Source organism: Crotalus tigris, unplaced genomic scaffold (assembly GCF_016545835.1).
Source record: "Crotalus tigris isolate CLP2741 ecotype Arizona unplaced genomic scaffold, ASM1654583v1 scf7180000017674.1595824, whole genome shotgun sequence".
Lineage (NCBI taxonomy): Eukaryota > Metazoa > Chordata > Lepidosauria > Squamata > Viperidae > Crotalus > Crotalus tigris.
Genome location: NW_024096559.1, coordinates 142,340 through 168,471, shown reverse-complemented (window position 1 = coordinate 168,471; position 26,132 = coordinate 142,340). Strand labels below are relative to the sequence as shown.

At 40.7% G+C, this 26,132-nt stretch overlaps 1 protein-coding gene across 3 annotated transcripts in view; it reads left to right on the top strand.

The window, feature by feature from the left end:
• The first annotated feature begins 662 nt into the window (after nt 1-662).
• LOC120305447 (aquaporin-6-like) overlaps nt 663-26,132 on the top strand; it is a 37,121-nt gene continuing 11,651 nt past the window's right edge. For 2 of the 3 annotated variants that reach the window (XM_039337310.1, XM_039337312.1), the window contains exon 1: nt 23,912-24,848. In XM_039337310.1, coding sequence (XP_039193244.1) covers nt 24,459-24,848 — 390 coding nt within the window. In that variant the 5' untranslated portion in view covers nt 23,912-24,458. Of the gene's footprint in view, nt 808-23,911; nt 24,849-26,132 lie in introns of those variants that run through there. The other variant, XM_039337311.1, reaches the window with a different exon arrangement.

Genomic DNA, 26,132 nt, shown 5'->3' with positions numbered 1-26,132 from the left:
CAAAGCTCTATTCTTTCCTTCTGTGCAAACTGATAGGGGGAGAGGGTGGAAATGAAAACGAATGCAACTGTAACCATACCTCGGTACAAACACTGATGAAAAATAAAACAAATCATTGTGTCTCTTAGATCTTGCGATATTCTGCATTCGCCTCATTAAATATGATAGAGCAGTGGTTCTCAAGCTGTGGGTCGGGACCCCATTTGGGGTTGAATGACCATTTCACGGGGGTCGCCAAACAAGGCTGTCCGCCATTTTTTCCCCCTTTTCTTTGGCCACGCCCCTGGCACCCGGTGATGTATAAGTGGTTGGGGGTCACCACAACATGGGGAACTGTATTATGGGGTTGCGGCATTAGAAAGGTTGAGAACCACTGTGATAGAGGAATATGGTAGCATGCAAGAACACAAGCGAGCGGTCAGATGAGGAGACCCAAACTCCTTGATAGCCTCACACTGCAATGAACACGGACATAAATTCAATTTTGCAGCTATGAAGATTGTAGGATGAGCAGCACAAAAACAGCCAGGGAAGTGATTGAAGCCTGGGAAACAGGCCCCTTGTCAGTCAAGAGGAATGCTGATTTACCACCAGCTTATCAAGTACTTAGGAGGTGAGGGCTTGGTAGCACAAGTAAACAACAGCACCATATAAATACACACACAGAACTGCCTAAAGCACACATTTTGGTAGAGAGAAATTCCTGAGGATGGGGGCTCCAGCCTGAGTCTGAAAGCTCAAAAGACAAATCCTCTGGTCCTGGTGACCAACCCAGATTGGGGATCCTGCAATATTATCCCAAAACAGGTATATTCACCTTCATTTGTGACAGCATGAATCTGCATGACTACAGGGCTATAAATGGTCCTCCAAATTCCAAAAGCGAGTGCAAAATGAATGCAATAACCGGGGGGAGGAGGGAATATATGGGAAAGAATCATATTAAGTGCAGTAAATTCATTTAATTTTAATTATGTTTAAACATGAGTCAGATTTAGTTATTTTTCCCAGCTCCATCATTTCTGGCCAATGTGCAGCCTAGAACATAAAGAAATAGTAACAAAAACTACCTAAAAAGAAGAACTTGTAATGGGCTCTTTGAAAGGTTATATTATCTTGTAAAATCATCTTGCAAATGCACCATCTTGTAAAAGAAATCCTATACTCAAAAGAAAAAGCACGGATACATATCCCTTTATGCAGAATTTATGATATTCTGAGCTCGCCCTATTATATAGTATAAATAATTTATGGTATCAAGTTCTGCCAGTGGTTTCTGAAAAAAAAACAAGAAACTGCTAGCTTAATTGGAATCAGGCCGTGTGATAGAAGCATAAGCAAGTTTTCTCAGACGTTTTAAGTCCTAGGAGATCAATTAAATTTACTCTATTAACAACTTGGAAGGAGAGTTAGGATTGCAACAGTTGTACTAGGGGGAGTATTTTTCAAGTTTGATGAGCTCTATACAAGTTCAGAATTAAATTTCTTCTTTTTGTACTACTTTTGAAAGAAAAACAATATGAATTCTGTTGCTAACAAAATGTTTTGAGTGTAAAATGATGACATATAATGGTTTAAATATTTAAATGAACATATGATGGTATGTTTTTATAAAATATTGATGGAACTGGAAATGAAAAGTAATAAATTAAAAATACAGTGAGAGAAGATACTAAAATCAGCTTCTCATATTAAACTTTGGAAATGTGCTTGTCAAACAAGTTAATGGATGTACTGAATATTGCATTTTTAAAAGAGGAAAAAAATCAGTAAGAATCTTATAGGGATAGTGCATATCAGCAAAACTAAATAAACTTTACAGATATAGAAATTGTTATGTCCTGGGCCGGCAGGCACAGCTGCAGCGATTGGCCCAGACAGACCATGTGGATGCCCAGGACAAGAAAGGCTGCTTCCAGCCTTTGCAATGATTGGCCAGCAAGGTATTGTGCAGGGGAGCTATAAAAGGGGGCCGCACCATTTTAAAACCTGTTCTGTTGGTTGCAATAAAGGAGAGTGTTGGAACTCGTTGCTTCGTCTCAATGCCTCTTTTCCTGAAACAGAACAGAAATAAAGTATGCTGAGGACATTAAAAAGATCTGAATTGGATTGTAATACTGTACATAGTTAAGCCAGAGCCAGTTGGTACAGGCAAAGATGGAACAAGGAAAGTGCCAGGTTATTTGTCAGCAGCTGAGCCCATTGCTGATCTTTCCTTTTCCTCTTTTCTTTATTTTATGTTAACAACTCTGCAAACAGTAACATTTCACAAAATTTATTCATTTATTAATCACATTTATATGGCTGCTCATCTCACAGAAAGTGACTCTAGGCAGCGTATGACAAATTTTAATCAATAGATCTTTAACATCTTCCAAAGCAAGGGCATTATGAATATTAATCTGTAACATATATATTCAATTCACAATACTTAAAAATTTTATGGTCTCTCATAATGTGATGTAGATGGTTGATTACAGTTTTCAATGTTGAGTAGTTTATACAATAATATATAATATATACACTGTATATTCCTTAAATGGTTTCAATTTATATGTTAATTTATCCATTAAGGCAATAGACCATAGTTTATCATACCAATTTTTCTTTGATAATTCCAATAGTTTGCTGTGACTAATCTAGTAGCTATTAATAAAAACTTTAATAGTGCCTTACTTTTCTTCCCAAAAAATGCTGACAAAAGACCTAAATGTTTTTGTTATTCTTTTATTAGTAATCAGTGCACATTCCTGAAATACCATATCCCTATGGTATATAGGGATCCCTATAATAATAATAATAATAATAATAATAAAGTTTGAAGGGACCTTGGAGATCATCTAGTCCAGGGGTGTCAAACTCAATTTCATTGAGGGCCGCATCAGCATTGCGGTTGCTCTCAGGGGGGGTGGGGGGGTGGCCAGGGTGGGTGCGGCCTACTGGGTAGGTGTGAATAGAGTGGGTGTGGCCTACTAGGTGGGCATGGCCAGCTCTGCATCATTCGTGTCAAGGGGGCCTGTGGGGGCCTGGGCAGGAATGGGACAGATCTGAAGGTCTCTGACAGAAAGGGGTGGGACCAGGGCAAGTGCCAAGGTATGGTCCACTGGAGGAGCCTCACTGTTCTTCTCAGGCCATGCAGGGGGGGGCTGGATGGCGGTCGGGCTGCCGGGAGCCCTGGACAACAGAGGTCAAATGCCCAGCCTGGCCCTCGAGCACCCGCGGCACCAAGCCCAGCCCCACTTCCCCAAGGGGGTGCCCAGCTGCACTTACCTCCTTTTCAAGGCTGCTGTTGCTGTGTTTGCTCTCCTTACCCAGGTTGCTCATGATGGGTATGAGGGCAAAGTCAGAGGGAGGCCCATTTCCTCTCCATGGGAGGAGCAATAGGATGGGAGACCCCCAGGATAGGCCAGGAGGAGGGGGCAAGAGGATGGTGAAAGGGCAGCAGAGCAGAACTAAGGCAGGACTTCCCTCAGACCTCCCTGTCCTTCTTTCCTTCCTAAGTACAGAGTGGTGGGAAAATATTTGAGATGAGGGAGGGAGAAAAACAGGCAAGAAACGCAACTAGAGAGGTGTCACCCTCCGAAGAAATGCACCATCTCCTGGAAGTGGCCAGCACATGGCCCTCACCTACTTCACATATCTGGCTTGGTACCTCTGGAGGAGGGGATGCCACGAGCAGCGTGAGAGTCAACGTTACCTGTGCAATGCTGCCCAACCCCAGCCTGCCCGGTTTCAGCAGGCAGCGGGGCGCTTTCCTCACAGCGCCAAGAGGCTGAACTGGGCAGTGCAAAAAGAAGCATGATGTCGCCCAGCCTGCCCGGTTTTGGCAGGCAGCGGGGCACTCTCCTCACAGTACCGAGAGGTTGAGCCAGGCGGTGCAAAGCTCTCCAGCTTTGCTCATTGCTGCCTGCTGAAACTGGGCAGGCTGGGAGCTGGGCGGCCTTGCGTTTCTTTTTGGATTTGCACCGCCCGGCTCAGCCTCTCGGCGCTGTGAGGAGAGCGCCCCGCTGCCTGCCGAAACCCCTCCCCCAGAACCCATTAAGGCGGATATGTGAAGTAGGCAAGGGCAATTTGCTGGACACTTCCAGGCAACGGTGCATTTGTTCATGCCTCACAAAGGGTGACACCTCCCCAGCATGCATCCAGGAGGTGGGGCTGATGCGGCAGGGGCTGGTTCCTCGCTGTTTCCAGACGGCCTTGTGGAGCTAAGACTGAATGCGTTTCAGTATAGATGGCCACCACAAAATTGTATATTGGCTCCAGGCTGACTGGACCAGGCCAAGGCAGCGGGGGCCATTCCCTCGCTGTTTCCAGGATGGCTTTGCAGGCCACATGAAACCACTTTGCGGGCCGCACCTGGCTCCCAGGCCTTGTGTTTGACATGTCTGATCTAGTCCAACCCCCTGCTCAGGCAGGAAAACCTATACCATTTTGGACAAATGGCTATCCAGTCTCTTCTTAAAAACTTCCAGTGTTGGAGCATTCACAGCTTCTGGAGGCAGGTTGTTCAACTAGTTAATTGTTCTAACTGTCAGGAAGTTTCTCCTTAGTTCTAGGTTGCTTCTCTCCTTGATTAGTTTCCATTGTCCTGCCTTCAGGTGCTTTGGAGAATAGCTTGACTCCCTCTTCTTTGTGGCAGCCCCTGAGATAGTGGAACGCTGCTATCATGTCCCCCCTCGTCCTTCTCTTCATTAAACTAGACATACCCAATTCCAGCAGCCGTTCCTTGTATGTTTTAGCCTCCAGTCCCCTGTTCCTTTGCCTTGCAATCCAACAGGGTTTATTTGTATTTGTTTTGTCTGTTTATGAAATGTTAGCTGGGGTGAGCAGCCAGTTATGCAACAACATGAAGTCTATTCCTGTAAAGTTGTTGGAGAGGGTAGGGAAATGTAGGAACTGTTTTTTTTCATACTTATTTCCTTTCTAGTATTCTTTTCAAAGGACTTCCCTTATTTTTAAAAAATATTTTTATTAAAGATTTTGATGAAAGAAAGAAAAAAGAAAGAAAGGAATGCAAAAAAGAAAAAGAAAAAAGAAAAAGAGGAAAGCATGATAAAGAAAAATAAAATAAGTATGTACAAAGTGGCTTCTGATCTTCGTCAGTTATAAACAAGGTCTTCACCCTTCCTGTATCGTTCCAATTTTAGTATATGTGCTGCCAAAGTGCCGTTTCCTTATCAGAACTTCCCTTATCTCCTTCAAAGATTTGTCATCTCCAATTTTTGATTGTATTTTTTATTGTATTAATAATTTATACTTTTTTATGAATATCCATTTGTACCATTATAATGTATATTAAGCATACGTCAGAATTTGGCCACGAGCCTATCTGCTTGAATGAAAATCTGCATCCCTTGTAATCAGTATAATGCAGTGCCTAATTTCTCTTTAATCCCAATTTTAAAGAGGGAAGTAGAATTAAAAAATTAGCAGTGCAAATCTTGAACTTTTTATTTTGATGCAAAACGACCTTGATTTCTTTTAAAAAAGAAACTGCTACATTTACATTTTAATGAGAGGGGGTGGCATTCCAAATTTGAAATAATATTCTTGGGCATTTTGACTGAAATACATGCTGTCTGTCTTTAATAATGAAAAATCCAGAGAGATGCTGGATAATGTTAGAAAATATTAATTTAAGTTGTATATTTTTGGAGAAAACAATCTTTTTAAGGAAAGCTTTGCAATTGGTAAAACGGATACTAATAGGCTTACTGAAGCTATGGAAGTCACATAAAGATCTATGAGTATATTTCTTCTTACTACCATTTTACTATCTCCTCTATTTCTTAAAAAGAAGCAGGATAAACAGCATCTTGCCTAGAAAGAGAAAGAGCTGAGAAAATAGATTATCTAGATCAGTGGTGGCGAACCTGTGGCACGGGTGCCAGAGGCGGTACTTGGAGCACTCTCTGTGGGCACACGTGCCGTTGCCTCACCTTGCCTCCAGGCCCGCGACCCTCTCACCAGCAGCCCCCCTTGAGGAGAGTCGCCACTGAGCATGGCCCACGCAGAGCAGCGCAGCCAAGGACATGGCAGCCAGGCAGCATAGACAAGACTCTGCCCTCACACCCCATCATGCACAGTTGATACTGCGGGGCATGGGCAGAGGGTGTGGCCGCCATGGCGCTGCTGGACTGCCTGGGTGATCTGCAGTGGGCCCTGGAAGCAGTGAGTGGCCTTCTGGGCAGGGTGGGGAGGAATGGGGGCGGGGCAAGGGGTGGAGCAGGGCGGGACAGGGGGTGGGGCAGGGCAGGGCCAGTTTTTGGGCACTTCGTCTCTAAAAGGTTCACCATCATTGATATAGACCATTTCTGGTATGATTGTAGCCTGTGGCATAAGGAGAACGCATTAATAACACTTGCAGATGACCTGTGCTGGAGCCAGGATGGGGAGATGTAACCATCTTGGTTCTTGGTGGCTTTCAGCATCATCGGTCCCTGTCTCCTTCTGGACTGACTGCAGGGAGTGAGACTGGGAGACATGGCGCTTTGGCGGTTCTTCTCCTCTCTTCAGGCAGAAGGAAAGAGATACAGGCAAAGTCCCTGGTTTGCAGGATAACTCAAGGCTTGATGCTCTCAACCCTCCTATTTAAAATGTACAAGAGGCCCCTGAACCAGGCCTTCTGTCACTTTGGATTCTGGTATTATTAGTGCCAATGATACATCTCAGTCTCAAGCCACCTCAGCAGGTAAGGGCATGGATCTAAGAAGCAGGTAACTAAGCTCACAATCATAAAGAGCCTATCCATTTCCTCAGGTCCACGAGTTCAAACTGTTATCAGATAGCCAGACAATACTGGCATTCAGACATCTCCATTGGATCTCTACCAAAGCTTGTGTTTATGTGGGAACAAATTTGAGCAATTTATCCAACAGATGCTTTGCACATTTTGCCACACAGCCCTGTAGATGAACTTCTGAGTCTTCCTTCCCCAGGAGAGCTTGAGTCACCCTCCCAAGGCTAGCAGGTGACTATCGATGTATGCAATAAGGACAGAGAAATATGGTCACTTTGCTGCTTTAGTGATATTAGATAGGGCTTAATAGTGGCTTCCACTGGGTTTGATCAAGTGAATCCCTCATCAACCTCCAGCAAAGTTCCAGACGTTGCTTCCCCTGTTTCATCTGCCTCAGCTTCTGCAAATGGTGGACAACAACGAGTTACACAAAAGGAGAGAGGCTGCATGGGCGTGAACCAATCCAAAGCCTCAGCTGCCCTCTGGCTCCAAGCAATGATAAAGCTGGATTGTGGAAAGGACCATTAGGAATAACCCCCAGTTCTTTCTAGAACACATCAGGGTTCATTAGTCACCAGAGGCAGGCGAATCTAATATCTTTTAGGGCCTAGTTACTTGAGGGATTGTCTTGTCTCCTATAATTTCTCAATAAGATCTGACAAAATTGGCTTCTCCTAGTTGTTGCCTCGTCTGTTTTGGGGGTGCTGGTTATGTTTGATTTTTACTATTTGTATTTGTTAACTCTGGAAGACTGAGTGCCCTAGAAATATCAAATATAAATACACTTATTTATATTCCTACGATTCATGGATGTTGGTAGGAGAGGAATGCCTGAAGGAAAGAGGCTTTGATTTTTATAGAGGTGCTAATGGGCTGAGCAAGAAGCTCTAATCTGTCATTTCGACTCAGGAACTTTGAAAAGAATTTCAAAAGGGAAAAAGCATTGGCAGTTTTAATTCTGAGATAATCTAACCTGGGGGATTTTTTTTACTGGGTAGAACCTGGAAATGTAATCTTGTATTTCTTTCTCTTTTTTAAATAACAAGTATTTTTAAAGACATTTTTGAGTTCTCATCCATCAAATTTAAGTGGTAATAAATGATACTGTCAGGCAATGTAAAAATTAGCCAAAGAAAGAACAGAAATGGACTGTGTGAGTCCACAACCATATTATCTTCCCTGAGAATAAATTCCCTTAAAATATAAATTGGACTCAGATGGACATGATCCTCAGGCATTGTTGTGATTCCTTGTCAGCCAGTGGACCCGGCAGCTGAGTCTGAGGAATCAGAGGAGGAGGGGCCTGGATGGACATCAGAGTCAGAGGAAGGCTCTGAGCAACTTCAAGATTTACAGTCTGACGTGGAGCCTGGCCCCTCTACTCGCACTCAAACTGAGACAGAACTGTGCTGGGAGTCTGAGTTGGACAGTGATGAATCACAGCAGGGAGATATCCAGGATGCACATAAACGCCAACAAGAAAAGATAGTAGGACAGAGGAATGCAAAGGGGTGGCTCCAAAGGCAAAGGAGAAAGCATTGGCTGCATAATAAAAGGGGAGATGTGGGAGGTGCTGGTTGCCAAAGGTAACTGTTTGTGTTGAGGAATCAAGTTGCGGTGAACTGTGTTTGTTTGCGTTGGAGGTTGACTCAGGTCTGTGAATAATAAAAGGGGATTGGTTTTTTCCTGCGGTTCCAGCCTGTTTCTGGAAGAGGGGTTTGTCCTTATGAGCTTAACAAGGACTCACGTAGGCTGGGACAGGACAGGTATGACAATCTTTCCAGAACAAAAGCTTCTTGTTGACAACATAGGTTGCTAGAAAAATCTATTGTGGGGTTGGTTTTACAACTTTCTAACAGTTTAATGTGGCTCCTAGGGCGCTCTGTATGACTCTAGTGCTATGATTCTTTTAAAACTCAGTTTTAAAATCCCTGATAGAATTGCCACCTTCTTACCAATCTGCTTCGTGTGCCCTTAGCCTTATTAACACATGCCTCACGCTGACATCTGCAAAGTTAAGCTTCTCTTCTGTGGCTGACAATGCACTTTGCTGGAATCGTTTGATCTGTCAGGCTGCCCTGGAAAGCATGTCAATTGCCCCAATTAAATTACTAAAATTTTGGCGCTTCTATTCCCTGATCAGAACAACTGTCCCCATAGAAAGCCAGGCTCCTGCATCAGTAATCATTCTCGGCTCAATTCCTTTAAAATGCCACTGGAAATCAAGCTCAGGTAAACACCCCAAGCAACAGAGTACAATTGTGAGATTACATTACACTGCCTTGTGATTTTCTCTGGTGCTATTGTTGGTGTATTCCTGTGTCTGATTTTACTGGAGAGGAAGCATCGCTTCTAGGTGAGGGTGTTATTTTGCATTTGATGTGCCCCATTCTTGGAAATGTATGGAGGCAACAAAATTATGCCACTTTCCACATAAAACTCTTCTCTGTTCTCCCACACATTGTTCTTCTTAAGAAGAAAGAAAATGCCAAGAAGGAAAAAGGAAACCATTGCTTAGTGACTTTTCATTGGGAGTGCCAGAAGCCTTCATTTAAAAACTGCTCAAAAGATGTAAAAGAATGAAAGTTTGAAAACCAGGGCAAAAGAACTCAAATGAAGAACCTGTATAGGGACCAGCAAGCTTTTTAAGCCAGTGCGCAAATTGGAAATTTTAAACACAGATCGTAGGTGTTTCCACAAAGTGCCACCCCCCCCCCATAGAGAGTTTGCCTGTTATATAATGGTTGCCATGGTGGGCATAGCCAGTTACAAAATGCCAGTTTTACAAAATGCTATTTTTGATTCATTTACTCACTTTCTGTCCTAGGAAGAAAGGAGTTATAGGCAGGCTCTCCCTTCCAAAGGACCAGCACAAACCATTGAGGGTATAGCTGTACAGGTAGCCCTTGACCTATGACCACAACTGACCACAACTTTTGTTGCTAAGGGAGACGGTTGCTAAGTGAATTTTGCTCCATTTTTTGAACTTTCTTGCCACAGTTGTTAAGTGTATCACTGCAGTTGTTAAGTTAGTAACATGGTTGTTAAGGAATCTGGCTTCCCCATTGACTTGCTTTCTCAGAAGATCGCAAGATGTAATTACGTGACCCAGGACACTGCAGCCATCATAAATATGAACCAGGTGGCAAGCATCTGGATTTTGATCACGTGACCATGGGGATGCTGCAAGTGAAAAACAGTCATAAGTCAGTTTTTTCAGTGCCATTGTAAATTTGAACGGCCACTAAATGAATGGTTGTAAGTTGAGGTTTACCTGTAGCAAGAGCCCCAACTTTCTTACCTGAAATTGTTGTTGGCCAGACAGTGGATTGGCCTAGGCCAGGGGTAGGCAGCCTTGGCTCTTTTATAACTCGTGGACTTCAACTCCCAGAATTCCTGAGCCAGCATGGCTCAGCTTGGAAACCTCTCCCTTTCCCCTCAGCATGGCTGACTCAGGAATTCTGGGAGTTGAAATCCACGAATCATAAAAGAGCCAAGGTTGCCTACCCATGGCCCAGGCAATGCTAGATTCATTTTTTTTTCCTGGTGCAAAGTAGCCAATTATCACACCAGATGAGAAATTGTTACATTTATTCTGCAGAGCAACAGTTCTGGAGGAGTAAATCACAAATTGAGAGCCCCAGTACACAAATTAGCATAGTTCTTAAAACACTTCTAGAAACAATCTCACATGATCCTTGACAAGCAATAGGCAACAAGCAGTAAATTATTTACACCCTGGGTGGAACAGAGCCCTGGCAGAAGTTGGATTCCCTACTAAAATGTTACAGTTAATTTGTCTACATTACAACAAATCAAGGGCAGTTAGCCTTGAACCTGTTACTTCTGTCAGACAGGATGGTATGAGTTTTTTTTTTCTTCATAAGCCTACCACAGGATTCTTCCAGGAATTTGTAGGAGATCTCAAATTTGTAAGGGCCTCCCAAAAGGGAAGCAGAGACCAAAAAAAAAAAAAAAAAAAAACGGAGTTTCAACCAAAAATGTTGTGAAGTCCATTTCTAGCTAAAACTAGCTGTAAACAGCCCAGCAATTCCATCTTCCTTTTACACGGGCAATTGGATACACCGTAAATTCAACTGTCTCCAACCTTGAACCTATTCGAGATCTATGCCCGTGATATTTCCTATCCCTCTGTACCTAAATGGCACTTCTTTTTCAAGACATCTTGACATTTAAAGGGATTTTTTTTTGTTCTCAAATTTGCAGACCAATTTTTCATCCCACATAATTTACTTTTAGAATGTGTCAATTCATCCTGTCAAACAAAAGTTATTGTGTTTATACATAGATAGCTGCTTTGGGCACTTTTCTGCAATGGCCCCTTGCTATTTAAAGGTACAGTACCAATAAAGAGAGACTTTGAGATGTTTTATGTACAAATTGGTATGGGATTTTCTTCTGCCCTCTCGTTTTGCTTGGGTAAATACTATTCTAGCCAAAGGTCTCACTCTATAGTCTTTTATATGGGGTTCCAAGGTTCAATTTTCCGTTAGCTTTTTTTCACAGCAATAAGAGCAATAAAAATGAATAAATGTCTGCCTATATTTCTTCAGTGATAAAAACAAAATTTATAGGAAAATAAACTGGCCAGAATGCAAACACAGGTAGTCCTTGACTTACAACAATTCATTTAGTGACCGTTCAAAGTTACAACAGGATTGAAAAAAGTGACTTATGACCATTTTTCATATTTATGACCGTTGTAGCATGTCCATGGTCACGTGATCAAGATTTAGATGCTTGGGAACTGATTCATATTTATACGGTTGCAGTCTCCTGGGGGGGTCATGTGATCCCCTTTTATGACCTGACAAGCAACGTCAATGGGGAAGCCAGATACACTTAACAACCAGGTTACTAATTTAACAACTGCAGCGATTCCCTTAACAACTGTGGCAAGAAAAGTCGTAAAATGGGGCAAAACTCACTTAACAGTGAAATGTTGAGCTCAGTTGTGGATGAAGAGTTGAGTTGTCCCTGACATTTTGGTCAGCAAATGCAAGGATGGGATTTTTACTCATATTTAAAACATTTTCTTCCTTTGTATGAAGTGCACTTTTCTATATCTCTGTCAGCATCAACAATATAGTAGCATCAAATATAATGTATTATACAGAAGCTGAAGTTTTAGAACAAGAAAATTTATTTATTTATTTATTAAAATGTATAGACCGCCCCACTCCCGCAGGACTTCTTTAAATCAGAATGCAAACATGTGGTGGAAACTTCCTTTTCTCTGTATAGGAACAAGGAAACAAAACTAACTATCAACAATAAAAATCTATTACCTTTGTACAGTGGCTTGCAGAATATTCTATAAAGCATGGAAACCCCATGAAACCTATTGAACTATCTAGTTAACATTTATATGTAAATTCCTGCCCATAGACCCTTAAGGATTCAGACAGGCACTAACCTTTGCACTTTAAGCTAGTCAATAGTAAGGCAGAAGAATGAAGCAACACCCCAACCTTTTTTTCCTATGATTAGAACAGATTTTGCATTTATATCACTTGCATATCTATGTACTAGTACTATTATATCCAGGTTGAAAAATCCAGGCAACCAATAGGTGGCAGCAAAGAGCTAGTATTTTATATGTAACTCTCTACTGCCATCTCATGGTCAATTGGATTTCACTAGTCCAAATAAAGTAGTCCTAATATATAGCATATTTTCAAAAAACAAATGTTATGGTTATTTCTATATTAGGAACAACTTATTGTCACAACAAAAGAAAAAAAGCTTGGAGAAAGATGGTGATAAACACCTTTGGAAGATACATAGATAATATTTGGAAGATACATAGATAATATTCAAAATATTACTAAACCTGTTATTTTACCATTAGTGCTTCATTGAATAGTGAATATATTTTTAGGACAACACAGTGACTCTGTAAACTTACACAGAACTACAAGAAGAAAAACCATGTTATGAAATATTCTATAAATCAGGAGTCAGGTGGTATTTTTTCAGATAGACAAATGTATTAAAATGCATAAGCTTCTGTGAACTACAGCTCCTTTCGGCAGATGCATGGCATAGCTAATCCCATAATAGAGGATTTAAACTGAGATGGGAGAAAGGGAAGACAATGGTGACTTTGACAAATAATTGGATTTCTGCTGATTTTATTGTACAAACCAAGCCACTGGTTTGTCTAATACCTGATATGAGCAAGAACCAGTTAGCAAAGGACACTTTACAAAGTTCTAAGATAAGCAACTGGAGTAACTCTCAACATATTTACTTAGAAGTAAGCCTCATTTGAATTCTGAGATTGGGTCTCAGGTAAGCCTACAATATTGCACTCTATAGTCTTACTTTTGACAACATGTTTGTGTGATTTTCAGAGAGTCAAAGGAGGGTCTTGATTTTTTAAAGTGTAATAGTTTCTTTAATAACTTCCCTAAATGCTGAAGCAAAGACGGTGAGGCTTTAATTCACAGGTCATATATATGACTCGCCTTGAGTCTTTTTTAGGTATATTAAAAACACCCCGTCATGCAATAAATCCATTATGTGCCTGCATGCAGTTCTTAATAATGAATCACAGGCTGTTTACTGGATCAAATTACTCTTTTCTCCTCAGCTGATTTTCCACCAGAATTAAAATGATAAGATAAAGATAAAGATGATGATAAAGATGATAAAGATAAGACAAGATAAGACAAGGCAAGATAACCTTTATTGTCGTTTTTTACTATGGGCACAACGGCACACATCAAAAATGAAATTTAATTGCCCGCTCTCAAAATGAACACTTATATGACACACACCTAAACATACTACATATACAACAAAAAAGGCCGGTTCATTGCAGAGCTAAAGAGAAGCAGTACATTGCATATTTTTGCACCTGGTGGTCTTAAAATGTGTTTTTCTATCTTGTTTAAATGCATAAGGAGAGCAATGTCAGGAAATCAGAGCTCTTGCATCTAGTAGTGTGCAGTCACTAATAGTTCCTCTCCAAAGATTTAGCTGAGATGCAGTACTCAAAATCCAAGAAACTGCTTTTCCAACGTCTCTGGTAGAAAATTGCTCTGAATTGTCAAGAGGGATTTCCTTTTGCCGAACTGCTGTCTTCTACAAACAGTTCTCAGCTCGCACCTGAAGGATCGCTGTAATGTTCAAGGACTTTCAGGTGTCACCATGGAGAGGGGCTGAAAGTAGGAACAGTTCGAACTTGTCCAAGAATTGAGATCAAAGCTAGAATTGAAGTCTTTATCTTTTTTTTAAAAAAAGGAAGGTAAATTTAATTAAACAATCAGCCTTCCCGATCAATGTGTAGGAGCCGGTTATCCTTCCTTCTTTAAAGCCTCTCCATAGCTTCAATTTTTTTTTTTTTTTAGCAGACAAGACTGTTGAAAGAAGTAGCACAGCCCTTTCAAATTAGAATGCAGGTGCTATTAATTAAATCTTAACTCCAAAACCACAATGAATGACCTTGAGGTTTCAAAGCATATCGCCCATTCACGGTAATCAGATCTTTCTTTCAGCCTGTTCCCCATAAGGATCAGAATCGTGGATACATTTTCTAATGCATTCCATGTTTCTTCCTGGAATAGGCATGAAATATGTTAGGGCCTAAATGCTTCCAAGAAGCTACATTAAGGTCGATGTTGCCTCACTCTACTACTACCCTATTTTTAAGAGTAAATTTACTAGGTATTTCTGATGGGAGCAGGAGAAGGGGTAACTCTTTGAGTGATTGTTTTCAGTAACAAGGAGCATCTTTGATTAATGTTTCTAGTTTGAAGTAACAAGCAAGAATGTGGATTCTGATAGTAAGAATCTGGATTGTGATAAGCTAGACCAGCTAGAGTCTGCCCAGAAAGTTGAACTAACCTAAACACACATTATAATGTGGCAAACACACCTCCAGAATATGCAATTAGGCATTAACAAGATCTTGCTAAGAATATTATGGGATGGTATGAACTATTACATGATAGATGTATAATTGCTGGCTGTGCTCTCTAGATCAGTGGTTCTCAACCTTTCTAATGCCGCAACCCCATAATACAGTTCCCCATGTTGTGGTGACCCCCAACCACTTATACATACCGGGTGCCAGGGGCCTGGCCAAAGAAAAGGGGGAAAAAATGGCGGACAGCCTTGTTTGGCGACCCCCGTGAAATGGTCGTTCGACCCCAAATGGGGTCCCGACCCACAGGTTGAGAACCACTGCTCTAGATGCTTGATGACTCAAATGTTGCTGGCCAATTGAACACATTCCAAATCAAATATGTTGAATAGTATATAAAGCAATTTCTCCCCTTTTTAAGGGTCTTCTCACTTTGTACCTCTAGGAGTCCTATCCTTTACTTATGCATGAATAAAAAGATATCTATCTATCTTTCTGACTCAGATCCTATTTTTTGCAGAGACCCATCAGGCTAAGAACCTTGCCATTGTTTACAGCTAACATTTCTCTCTTCCACTCTGCCCAAATATAGCATTAAACTAAAGCAGCTATGCTCATTTTTGCCTTAAACCACCACACCACCAAAGGCTATATGTTTTTATCTTAGCCTCTTGAAGATATGTGGACTTCAATTCCCAGAATTCCCCAGCCAGCACAGGAGCTGGAGTCTACACATCTTAAAGTAGCCGAGGTTGAGAAATTCTAATCTAGGCTATACAAATAAGTTTAAGCTGCACCTTTGCAGTGTATAGCAGAGTTCAATGTGTGGCTAAAGGAATGGTGTAAAGCAGAAGGTTTTGATTATATTGGTCATGTTGTTTGCAGCTGTCATGATGAAAAGCTACTGTATACAAAGGAGATGGTTTGCATCCATCAAAGAAAGGGACTGAGTAACTTAGTACTAAATTCAGAGGTTTTTTTGGAGAAACATAAAACTAAATAATGAGGACAGAGAGTTAATCGATAGGGAACATTTCTGTCCCCAGCAATCTAAAACTAACGGGGTTATCAGTACTTCTAACATACAGTAGATGTTTGTGTGGTTAAGAATATCAATTGGCTGTCAAGGAAAATCAAGCTTCTGATAGTGCACCACACCATGTGCACTAATCAAACAAGTGGTAAGGAAAAAGAGGAAGACAAAAAACAGGTTATGTAAAAGGTGAACACAGGGTCATACAAAAAGGACTCAAATGTCTATACACCAATGCCCACAAGTATGAAGAACAAATAGAGTGAACTAGAAATTCAAGTAAATGAAGACAGATATGATATTGCTGCCATTATGGAAACTTAGTAGGATGAAACCCATGAATGGAACATACAGCTAGAGGGATTTAAATTATTTAAAAGAAACAGACCTAAGAAAAGAGGAGATGGAGTTGCATTATATATAAAAAATAACTACATTTCTACAGAAATAGAGCAGCACAATGATGAAAACCGGCTTGAATGCATTTGGGTCAATATAAAAGGGGGGGAAATGACATTGGCATAGATGCATACTATAAGCCACCAACCAATCAGAGGTAATAAATGAACTTTTTGCTGGTCAGTTAACTAAGGCATGTAGGAAGCACATCACAATAGTAATGGGGGACTTTAATTACCCTTACATCAGACATGTCAAACTCGCGATGTCACGTGACGTCACACGACATATCGGAACTTTTCCCCCATTGCCGGCAATGGGGTGGGCGCAGTTTCCTTGTGACGCGTCCAGCCCGCAGGCCGGCAGGGGGTTGGACTAAAAGTCCTCCAAGGTCCTTTCCAACTCTTTATTTTGTTGATATGTAGATTAATTAATTGAAAGCTGGAGCTTAGGCAATACCCTAAATTCCAAAAGTCTTTCAAGAGGGTTCTGAATACCTGATATCTTGATTTTAACCTTCTGAAAAATGTGAATTTATCCCTTTTCCTTCCTTTCTTGTCTTTCAGAATTTGGGTTTCCTGTATCTCCTGAATTGCTAAATGCTTCCTTTTAATTGTGGTTGATTCTCAGAGTACTCATCAAGATGAGTGTACTCATCACGGTACACCTAATGTGCACCTATCATGGGGAAGAGAGATTTGAAGCTCAGTATCACCTGATTTACTTTTTTATATCTACAGTAACATTTACGAACATACGGAAAAACTTTTTGATTCAGCAAAATACATTAAGAAAGATACTGGGCAAAGGAAAAAGACTAAAATGGAAACCAAGAAAATAGATGATGGGACTTACCAGAGAGAATACTTAAAAAAGAAACATTTGTTTGAATATGGTTAAAGAAATAGAAAAGTTTTGGAATATATATGTCATTCTAAGAGGAACGAATTCCCTAAATAATATAGTATGCTTTTTTCCCTTTTTTTGTTCTCTTTCTTGATATGAGTAATATAAAAAAGTTGAAATGACTTAGATAAAGGAAATGTTTTACATACTTAAATGTGATTGAATTTATGAAAATTATAATGGATAATTTAAAAAATGTTTTTAATAAGATTAAAGGATTAGATGACTAGATGTATTAAATGGAATGTTTAAAGATTAAACATATTTTTAATTATGGTTAAAAAGAATAAGAATTTTTGGAAACAAATATTATTATTAATAATAATAAAGTTGGAAGGGACCTTGGAGGTCATTTAGTCCAACTCCCTGCTCGGGAGCTTAGGAGGGATATATATTTTAAGTAGTATGTTATTTTTTATGTTTCTTTACTCTTGCTGTCCTTTCTTTTTTTATTGTTTTATCTATTCCTGTGAGATGGTTCATATGGAAAAATAGAGTTAAATTTTTAAAAGTAATTAATTTTTGAAAAAATCTTAACCAGTAAGAATACCTAGAATTTGGTGGAAGAAACAAATTAAAATAAGGACTGTAACAGGATCTATGATAAGGCAACCAAAATGATTGGATAGAAAAGAAATATTATATTGATATGATTATTATTTTTAGGAATATTGGGAAAAATTATATATTTGTTATCTATCAAAACAATAAGAATTGTATTAACTCAATTTGCAAAAGAGGATATTTTGGGAAAAGAGGAAATCAACTAAAACCATTATGTGGATTATGGATTATAGAAATCAATTATTAATGATTGTTTTACAAATGTAACTCAGACAACACACTGTTCGCCAATTATTGTGATTTATGTTTTTTAAAAAAATCAATAAAATATATTACAAAAAAATAGTTTTAGTTGCAAGTATTCTGTGCGTGTCAGGAGGTGCAAATTTTAATCTGAGTTTATTTAGTCTGTAAAGTATTCATTCAAAACGATTCTTTTCCCTTAAGCCATATTCATCTGTCAAATTTTGTGGGTAATATCATTGTTTAGCTGCTCCTTTGACTTTACAGACATAAATCTATGTAGAAGTGGCTGAAATATTTCTGGATTGCTCTGTTTCACTGCCAAAAAATGAGTTGTTGAGCCTCTGGGAGTGTGGAGGAAAAATTAAGACAGAACTCCTTATATTTCATTTATTTTTATGATTTGAACATTGTGTATTACACTACCTTGTTCATTGATAGCTGTGTTTTTACAGTTTATGGCTAATTATTCTGTTACAAAGATACATGATATGGGGTGATGCTTAATTTTAGGTCCATTTTTTATAAATTTTAAGGAGTTTTAAGCTGATTTAGCAATCTTTTGAATTGTTGTACAAGTTAGGAAGTAGGAATAAATACTGTAACCAACTTCATTTTTTGTTTGGAATATGTTACTTTTCTCTCCAATTAAAGCTGTCTTGGTTGAGGCCCATTTGTGGGTCTGCTGATTGAAACAAATACAGAGAGCCAAATTTTGTTTTGGAGGATGGAGCTAATTTTTTCTCCAGTCTGCTAATGGTTCCAGCAGACAGTTGTATGCTTCTTATTAAATGACACGACTCAAAGGCTTTCCCAAAATTCCCATAGTCTGTGCCTTGACAACAATTGCTAGAAATGGTTGGATCAAAACATAGTGTATATATGCTTAGTTTTTGCTATAAACAGGCCTTTTATGGTGTATATTTTGTATTTTAACTGTATTTGGTTTATATCTGTACAAACGTGTTTTTTAAAAAACAAAAACAAAACTAAAAGAGAACTAAGAGAATGATCTCTTTTCCATGGGAGAGACAAAACTTGTCGCATCCATGATTGTTATGGTTTAATGTTTTGCAGATACTGTTAAGTCCTCAGCGAAATGGCAAATGACGCAAGAAGCAGTTGTAGTTTTCAGGAGCCTCTTTATTGTGTTCAACATACTGGTTACAAGACACCGACAACACCCAAGTCTCCCTGCTCCTTTTATAGGCGATCCCCGGGCCAAACTGCAACATTTGGCGCGCTTGCACTTCACGCATGCGCGCGAGTGCTGGCGACAGCCAGTCTGGTCCTGGGCAGCTTGTACCTGCCCGGAACCATTGCAATGCCCCGAGCCTGCCTTCACAGGCTCAGGACATAACAGATACAATTTCTGTTTTTGACAGAAATTTCAAGTAGAGCCCGTGTAAAAACTATGAAGCATGGGTCCAAATTTTTCCATCATAGCATCACAAAGTATTGGGTTGGTGAGTGCTGTGGCTCTTAGTGTGCAGGCAGATGTCAACTACACTGCGGCTGTAGTTTTAGGTGGATCCTGTGTATAAATCATGATGGGCAGTAGAGATCTGATTTTATCTCCTTCTCAGCTTCACATTACTGTACATTATGGATTCATTCATAAGCTTGGCACTTTCACTATTAGAACATAGAATAACAGGGTTAGAATAGACCTTGGAGAAGAGGGAGTCAAGCTATTCTCCAAAGCGCCTGAAGGCAGGTCAAGAAGCAACGGATGGAAACTAACCAAGGAGAGAAGCAACCTAGAACTAAGGAGAAACTTCCTGACAGTTAGAACAATTAACCAGTGGAACAACCTGCCTCCAGAAGTGGTGAATGCTCCAACACTGGAAGTTTTTAAGAAGAGACTGGACAGCCATTAGTCTGAAATGGTATAGGGTTTCCTGCCTGAGCGGGGGAGGGGGTTGGACTAGACGACCTACAAGGTCCCTTCCAACTTTATTATTATTATTATTATTATTATTATTATTATTATGGATCATTGCACAGTCAGCCAGATGTTCAGATTGGATTTGGCATTTTTGTCTACCTATTGAGTCCTTACCAAGGACCTGGGATAGGCAGATGTGGATGTTTGATGGTATTACAGATATTGTCCAGGATGGAAGCAGTTCCTAGTAAGGCCACCTTTTGCAATTACTACTACTACTACTACTACTACTACTACTACTATTACTACTACTACTACCTTCTAGTTGAACCCCCTGCACAAACAGGAGACCCTATATCATTCTGTCCATTCTGTAAGTGCCTTTCTGAAAAACTTAATAGACAACATTTCTATCCTGTTTTAAAGACCATGTTTAAGAGGGCAACTATCTTGCAAACACAAGCTGCCAATTTATAAAATTGAAGAAGGGCTTTAAAAGCAAGGGGGAGGTGGCTTAGTGTATTTTTATATCACTTCCTTTCGACTCCCGATTTTTAGATAATGGGATACAGTACAAATTTATTACAGCAGCAACTAAGTACAATGAATTCTCATTCCCACACAACACAAGATTTTAGCAGATATCCAGAGGTTTTAAGACACATCAAAAAGATTTTCCCCCAAAATGTTTCCTTCTGTTCTTCCTCCATATCTTGTTTCTAGCCTGCAAGTGAGATGTGTCATCCGTAGCTTGCACCATAGGCATGTGGAATCTGTTAGGCTCCATCGCCATGGCCTTGGAGAGAAATCTGGAGATAGCAATAGCCTTGCATATTTTAAGGGAACAATTTCAGCAAATATGATTGGGAGGAAGAAGCTAAACAATCTCAATCTCATTCTGTTCCTCCACCCTCATTTCCAACAACTTTTACTGATCACCCTTTCCTGAGGGTTCTTCACTCTCCCTCACCTGCACCAAGGCTGGCTGTAGAACTGTGCCTTCACAGGTCTTCTAAACAATACCAAAGTGGGGACCATCCAAATTTGGGGGGGGGGGGAAGGAGAAAGAGAATCTTGTTCTAGAGGGCAGAGGCTGCTGCCCAGAAAGCCTGCTTCTGGTTTCCAATAGATAACTTTCTTTAATCAAAGGAACTCAGAGCATGCAACCCTGTAGGACTGAATCAGCTAGGCAGATGCTATGGGAGATAGGCAGTCCCTCAGGTAACCAAGCCCTAGGCCAGGGGTAGGCAACCTTGGCTCTTTTATGACTCGTGGACTTCAACTCCCAGAATTCCTGAGCCAGCTGGCCCAGGAATTCTGTGAACTGAAGTCCACGAGTCATAAAAGAGCCAAGATTGCCTACCCCTGGCCTAGGCCAGTGATGATGAACCTTTTAGAGACCCAGTGCCCAAACTGCAACCCAAAACCCACTTATTTATCGTGGGTGCCAGGTAGGCATGGCCATGGTGGTCATGGCAGACTTGGTGGGCAGGGCCAGGGCGGCAGAGGCCAGTCCCATGCATGCCCACAGAGAGGGCTCTGAGTGCCGCCTCTGGTACGTGTGCCATAGGTTCGCTACCTCTGGCCTAGGCCATGAAGGGTTTCATAGGTAACACATGCACCTTGAACTACACCCAGAAACAAACTGGCAACCAGTACAGCTTGAGAAACAGTGGTAGTAGATGGGTATGAGTCAAATGATTTCTGACGTGCCTTCCAATCTAGAAAATGTGAAACTGGCACACCAGATGGAGTTGTGCAAAAGCTTTCAGCTGACACCTTTTCTTCAAGTGAGTCCAGAAAGACCTCTAGATTTCATATCATTCTTGAAGGGGGAAATAGTATAAGGTAAACTCATTTTAAAATTCCCTCCTGTCCTCTGGAGAATAGAGGAATGACTTCTAGCATAGAGGAAGAGGATTAGGGATGAAGAATTCTCTGAATTTTCAGGCAACTATAATTCTCAGGATTATTTCAGAGAAGAGGCTGAATGGGAAACAAATTTATTTGTAGAATTGATATACCCTGGGAAAACTGAAGACGTCAGAGCTGCTTGCCAGCAAGTTGCACTGAAAGTGGCCCATGATTAATGTGTTTTTTTTAAGCTTCCCCCATTATGATTTATCTTCTGCATATTGTTTATAACCTGGCAATTGCTATGTTTTCCTTTTAGTGGCTGATTCCAAGACCCAACTTTGTAGAAAGAGCAAACAAGATACACGTAACAGAGCCTTAAGATGCACTTCAGGTTTGGCCCTACCTTAATTCTGCATAATATTTATTGTGTAGTGGGCTTCAGTAGGCAAGGAACAGACCAGCATAATTACAACATTATTTATTGAGTCAAACTATAACTGCAGAACTGCAGGCAATTGCCTGTAATTTATACTCTGAGCCCACAGGGCCTTAACCAATCAGAATACTTGAAAAACCTGCCCAAATATGAATGTTCAAAGTTTCCCTCCAAAATAGTTGGAGTTAACAGTCAGGGTCATCTTAAGGTTAGTTTCATTTTAGCTTCACAAGCAGTTGGAGTTAAGTTAATTTCACTTTAGCAGGGATTAACACAACTTTATATATATTCAATACATAACAATATTAAACTGTTTTAGATGGAGGAGGAGGAATATGAGCACATTTCAGCAAGAACTATCAATCTTATCTTACAACTGACCATGTTCAACACTAATTCAACACTATACATTCCCATATTGTCAAGTCAGACAAAAAAAGACCTTCATCTTCTCCCCTAGAGTAGCAGCAATGTTCCCTCTAACATGAGCACAAAACCAGGGAAGCAAAGTTTGATGAAAGGTCTTATCAGGGTTTGGCTGTTAGCTTTGGGGAGGGAGGTCATATGTATTTATTTATTGGATTTATGTGCTGCCCATCTTGCTCAGAGGGTGACTCTGGGCAGCTTACAAACATTACAACCAGAAGCATTAAAAAGATAAAACAGTAATAACAATAAAAATTTTAAATGCTAAAATTTTATCATTAAAAAATTAAAAATGGGGGCGGGGGGGGGAAGAGGAGAAAGAAGCATGAAGACCAGGGGAGGAGGGGGGTCTTTTCTCATTATTCTCATTATTATTATTATTGGAACATTATTATTCCAGGTGCTCTTCTGCTCCAAGCAAGGGAGAAATGATTTCTTGGAATTTGAACAAAGCTCCTTTTGGTCGTTCTCCTTAATAGGGAGCTATCAAATTGCACTGACAAAGCAACAATTGTTTGCCAAGACTAAGGAATATTTTACTAATGTGAAAACACTGAGCCTACTTGAGGTCACTGATATTTTAAAATAGGTTGAATGTGTATGAATGGATTGATAGCTTAAGCCCAAGAAGAAAGCCTTTCAAAGTATTCAGGAAGGTCTTGTCAGCTGAAATTACGGGTGGAGAAAGCTTCCCGTGAAAGGAAGTAGCAGATGGTTTTCTCCCAGTCTGTAAATTAACACTCCTTTTCCCTATATGTTCCTATATGTTCCATTGTCCCCAGCCAGCTAGGATCTGTATGAGAGGTGTAGCCCAAGATAACTAGAGGTTACCAGGTAATGCCTAGGCAGTTATCTCCACCCTTTGAACACAGTTATTTTGATATTTTCCTTCCTGCAAGTAGCTTTCAGCCTCAGTCTTTCTATAATCACTGTATCTCTCCTAAGCTGCTGCTTGAATATCGTTAAGCATCTGCTTCTGATGACACTGAGCAGAGTCAGGATGCCATGAGGGAGGGAGCTGAGAAATGTCTTGTCACTCAAAGAGAAGCTTGCCCTTAATTAAGGACAGACATGCCAACCTTGGAGGCAATGAATGGTGCTTCTCCACATAGAAACCCAGGGCTGTATTGGAGGTCTGTTTTCCAAAATCCTGCTATATAGGGCTTTAGTCAGACCCTATTTGGAATACTGAGTCCAGCTCTAGAGACCTCCCTTAGAAAAAGATATTGATAAGATTGAGGGAGTCCAGAGACTGGCAACAAAAATGGTGGAAAGTCTGAGGGACAAAACATATCGGGAGAGATTTTGGAGGAACTAAATACCTACAGCTTTGTAGGACAGAAGGGAAACAGGGGACATGATTGAAACTTTTAAATATATTAAGGGTGTGAATAAGGTTCTAGAAGGCAGTATTTTCAATATCAGGCAAAAATCAGGAACATGGGAGCATAACCTCAAACTGACAGGAGGGAGGTTCAAAAGTAATGTTAGAAAGTATTACTTCACAGAAAAAGTTGTGGAAGCTTGGAACCAACTTCCAGCGGAGGTAGTGGATCAATTATCAATAACTGAGTTTAAACATGCTTGGGATAAACACATGCCCATCATTCAACAAAAAATAAGTAAATAAATAAATAAATAAAAAGAAAAAGAAAAAAAAACCTCAAAGGGCAGACTCAATGGACCACTAGGTCTTTTTCTGCCATCAGTTTTCTATGCTTCTATGTCTCCCCAGCTTCTTCTGTTGTCTCCGCCAGCACTGACTAACGATGATGGGCTTCCTTAGGTAGGAATGAGGAGCTTTTGGACGTAGCAGTTTGAGACAAAAGCTGCACAACTGACCTTCCTCTGCTGTTTCTTTTCCAGAATCTGTTGCTGAAGATTACCCCACTGGATTTATGTGACTCACCCAAAGCTTCCCAGCTAGAGCCCTTCCTTGTTCTCCAATGGCTGGGCAGGAGAGGCTACTGCAGGAGTTTCTCTTTAATTTCCTGGTCTAGCCCAATGTTGCAATCTCACTCATTTAAATAGTGTTTCCTTGGCCCTTGCTCAGAAGAGAAAAGGCTACCAGAAGATATGCACTTTTCACCTCTTGCTTCTTGCAGAATGTGTAAGGAACTTCTTTCTATAGCTTTCTACCGGGCTGTCTTCACTGAGTTGCTGATCACCGCCATCTACGTCTTTTTCGGCTTGGGGTCTGTTCTGGATTGGCCAGAGACACCCTCCATCCTGCAGATTTCTATCACCTTCAACTTGGCAGCAGCCACAGTTGTCCAGATTGCCTGGCGTGCTAGCGGAGCCCACATCAATCCAGCAGTGACTGTGGCCTTCCTGCTTGGCTCTCGTGTATCATTGGTGAGGACTGTCTGCTATGTGGTGGCCCAGTTGGCTGGAGGAATTGTTGGGGCAGCCATCCTTTACGCAGTGACTCCTGAGAATGTCCGGGGAAATATGGGCATCAACAAGGTATGTCACTGAATTGGCATCTTTGACAAGGGCATTTGCCTAGGGAGCAGTCCTCAAATAGCCCACCAAAGCGATATGCATTCCAGCAAGCGTATCAGGATTGACTGGAGTTGTGGATCTGGCAAGCATTAAACAGGGGTGTGGTTGTTAAGGTGTGAAATATTGTCCCTGGTTGTTTTAGATTACAGCGTGAGGCCAGGCAGATGCAAATAGCTACAATTCTACGTGAGCCAATCACTGATGGTACATCCTCTTACAGAAGGCGGCGCAAAACATGTTCTCTGTTGGTTTACTTGGAAATTGTTGAGAGAGGGAAGCTGATTATGATTTCAAACGCAGAGAAAGGATTACCTGGGATGATGGTTTGGTGGAACAGTCCACTGGGAAGGGCTTTAGAAGAAACTGGCAGTAAGTTATAACAAACGCTCAAAATGTCCTGACATTAATTGCAACAGGGACTGAATTATAAAATGGCTTCATGGTGGCTATAATAAAGTGCAACTCCATTTTTGTAAAAATGGTTGTCATCATGATTGTGGGTATCTCCCAGTAGTGGTAATAGAATGTGTGGAAGCAGGGTGTACAGCAGGAATGGGTGATTTCATACAAACCACAGCCTCCAATTCATCCCACCTTGCCCTACAGCAGTGGTTCTCAACCTGTGGGTCGGGACCCCATTTGGGGTCAAACGACCATTTTACGGGGGTCGCCAACAAGGCTATCTGCCATTTTTTCCCCCTTTTCTTTGGCCACGCCCCTGGCACCCGATGTTGTATAAGTGGTTGGGGGTCACCACAACATGGGGAACTGTATTATGGGGTCACGGCATTAGAAAAGTTGAGAATCACTGCCCTACAGCCTCCCTAGATTGGGTTGACAAAATTAACTGAAAAATGGCCAGTTTTCATTAGCATGGTTTATAGCATCTGGGGCACAAATTAAAGGTCAGAATAGGTAATTTCTTCTGAAAGTGTGGAAAGTCCCAAAGATCTACCCAAAAGGACTGAAGGCCTTCAAACCTCTCCACTTGATTGTAACTCCGGATCACTGATGCATTCCTCGCAAATCTCAGAAGACAAAATATAAGACTGGGAAGGAAATGCTAAGACTGAAAAGGGTTGCCCATGCTTGGACAATAACAATTAAAAAGAGAGATCCAGGCCCTCAAGTGTGTCCACTCTAAATTCTAAGATGGGGAGGGATAAGAATGTGGCAACAAATAAGGGAATAAGAATTTCCTATTATAAAGAGAACGGGAAGAGCAACATTATTTTGGGTTGATTC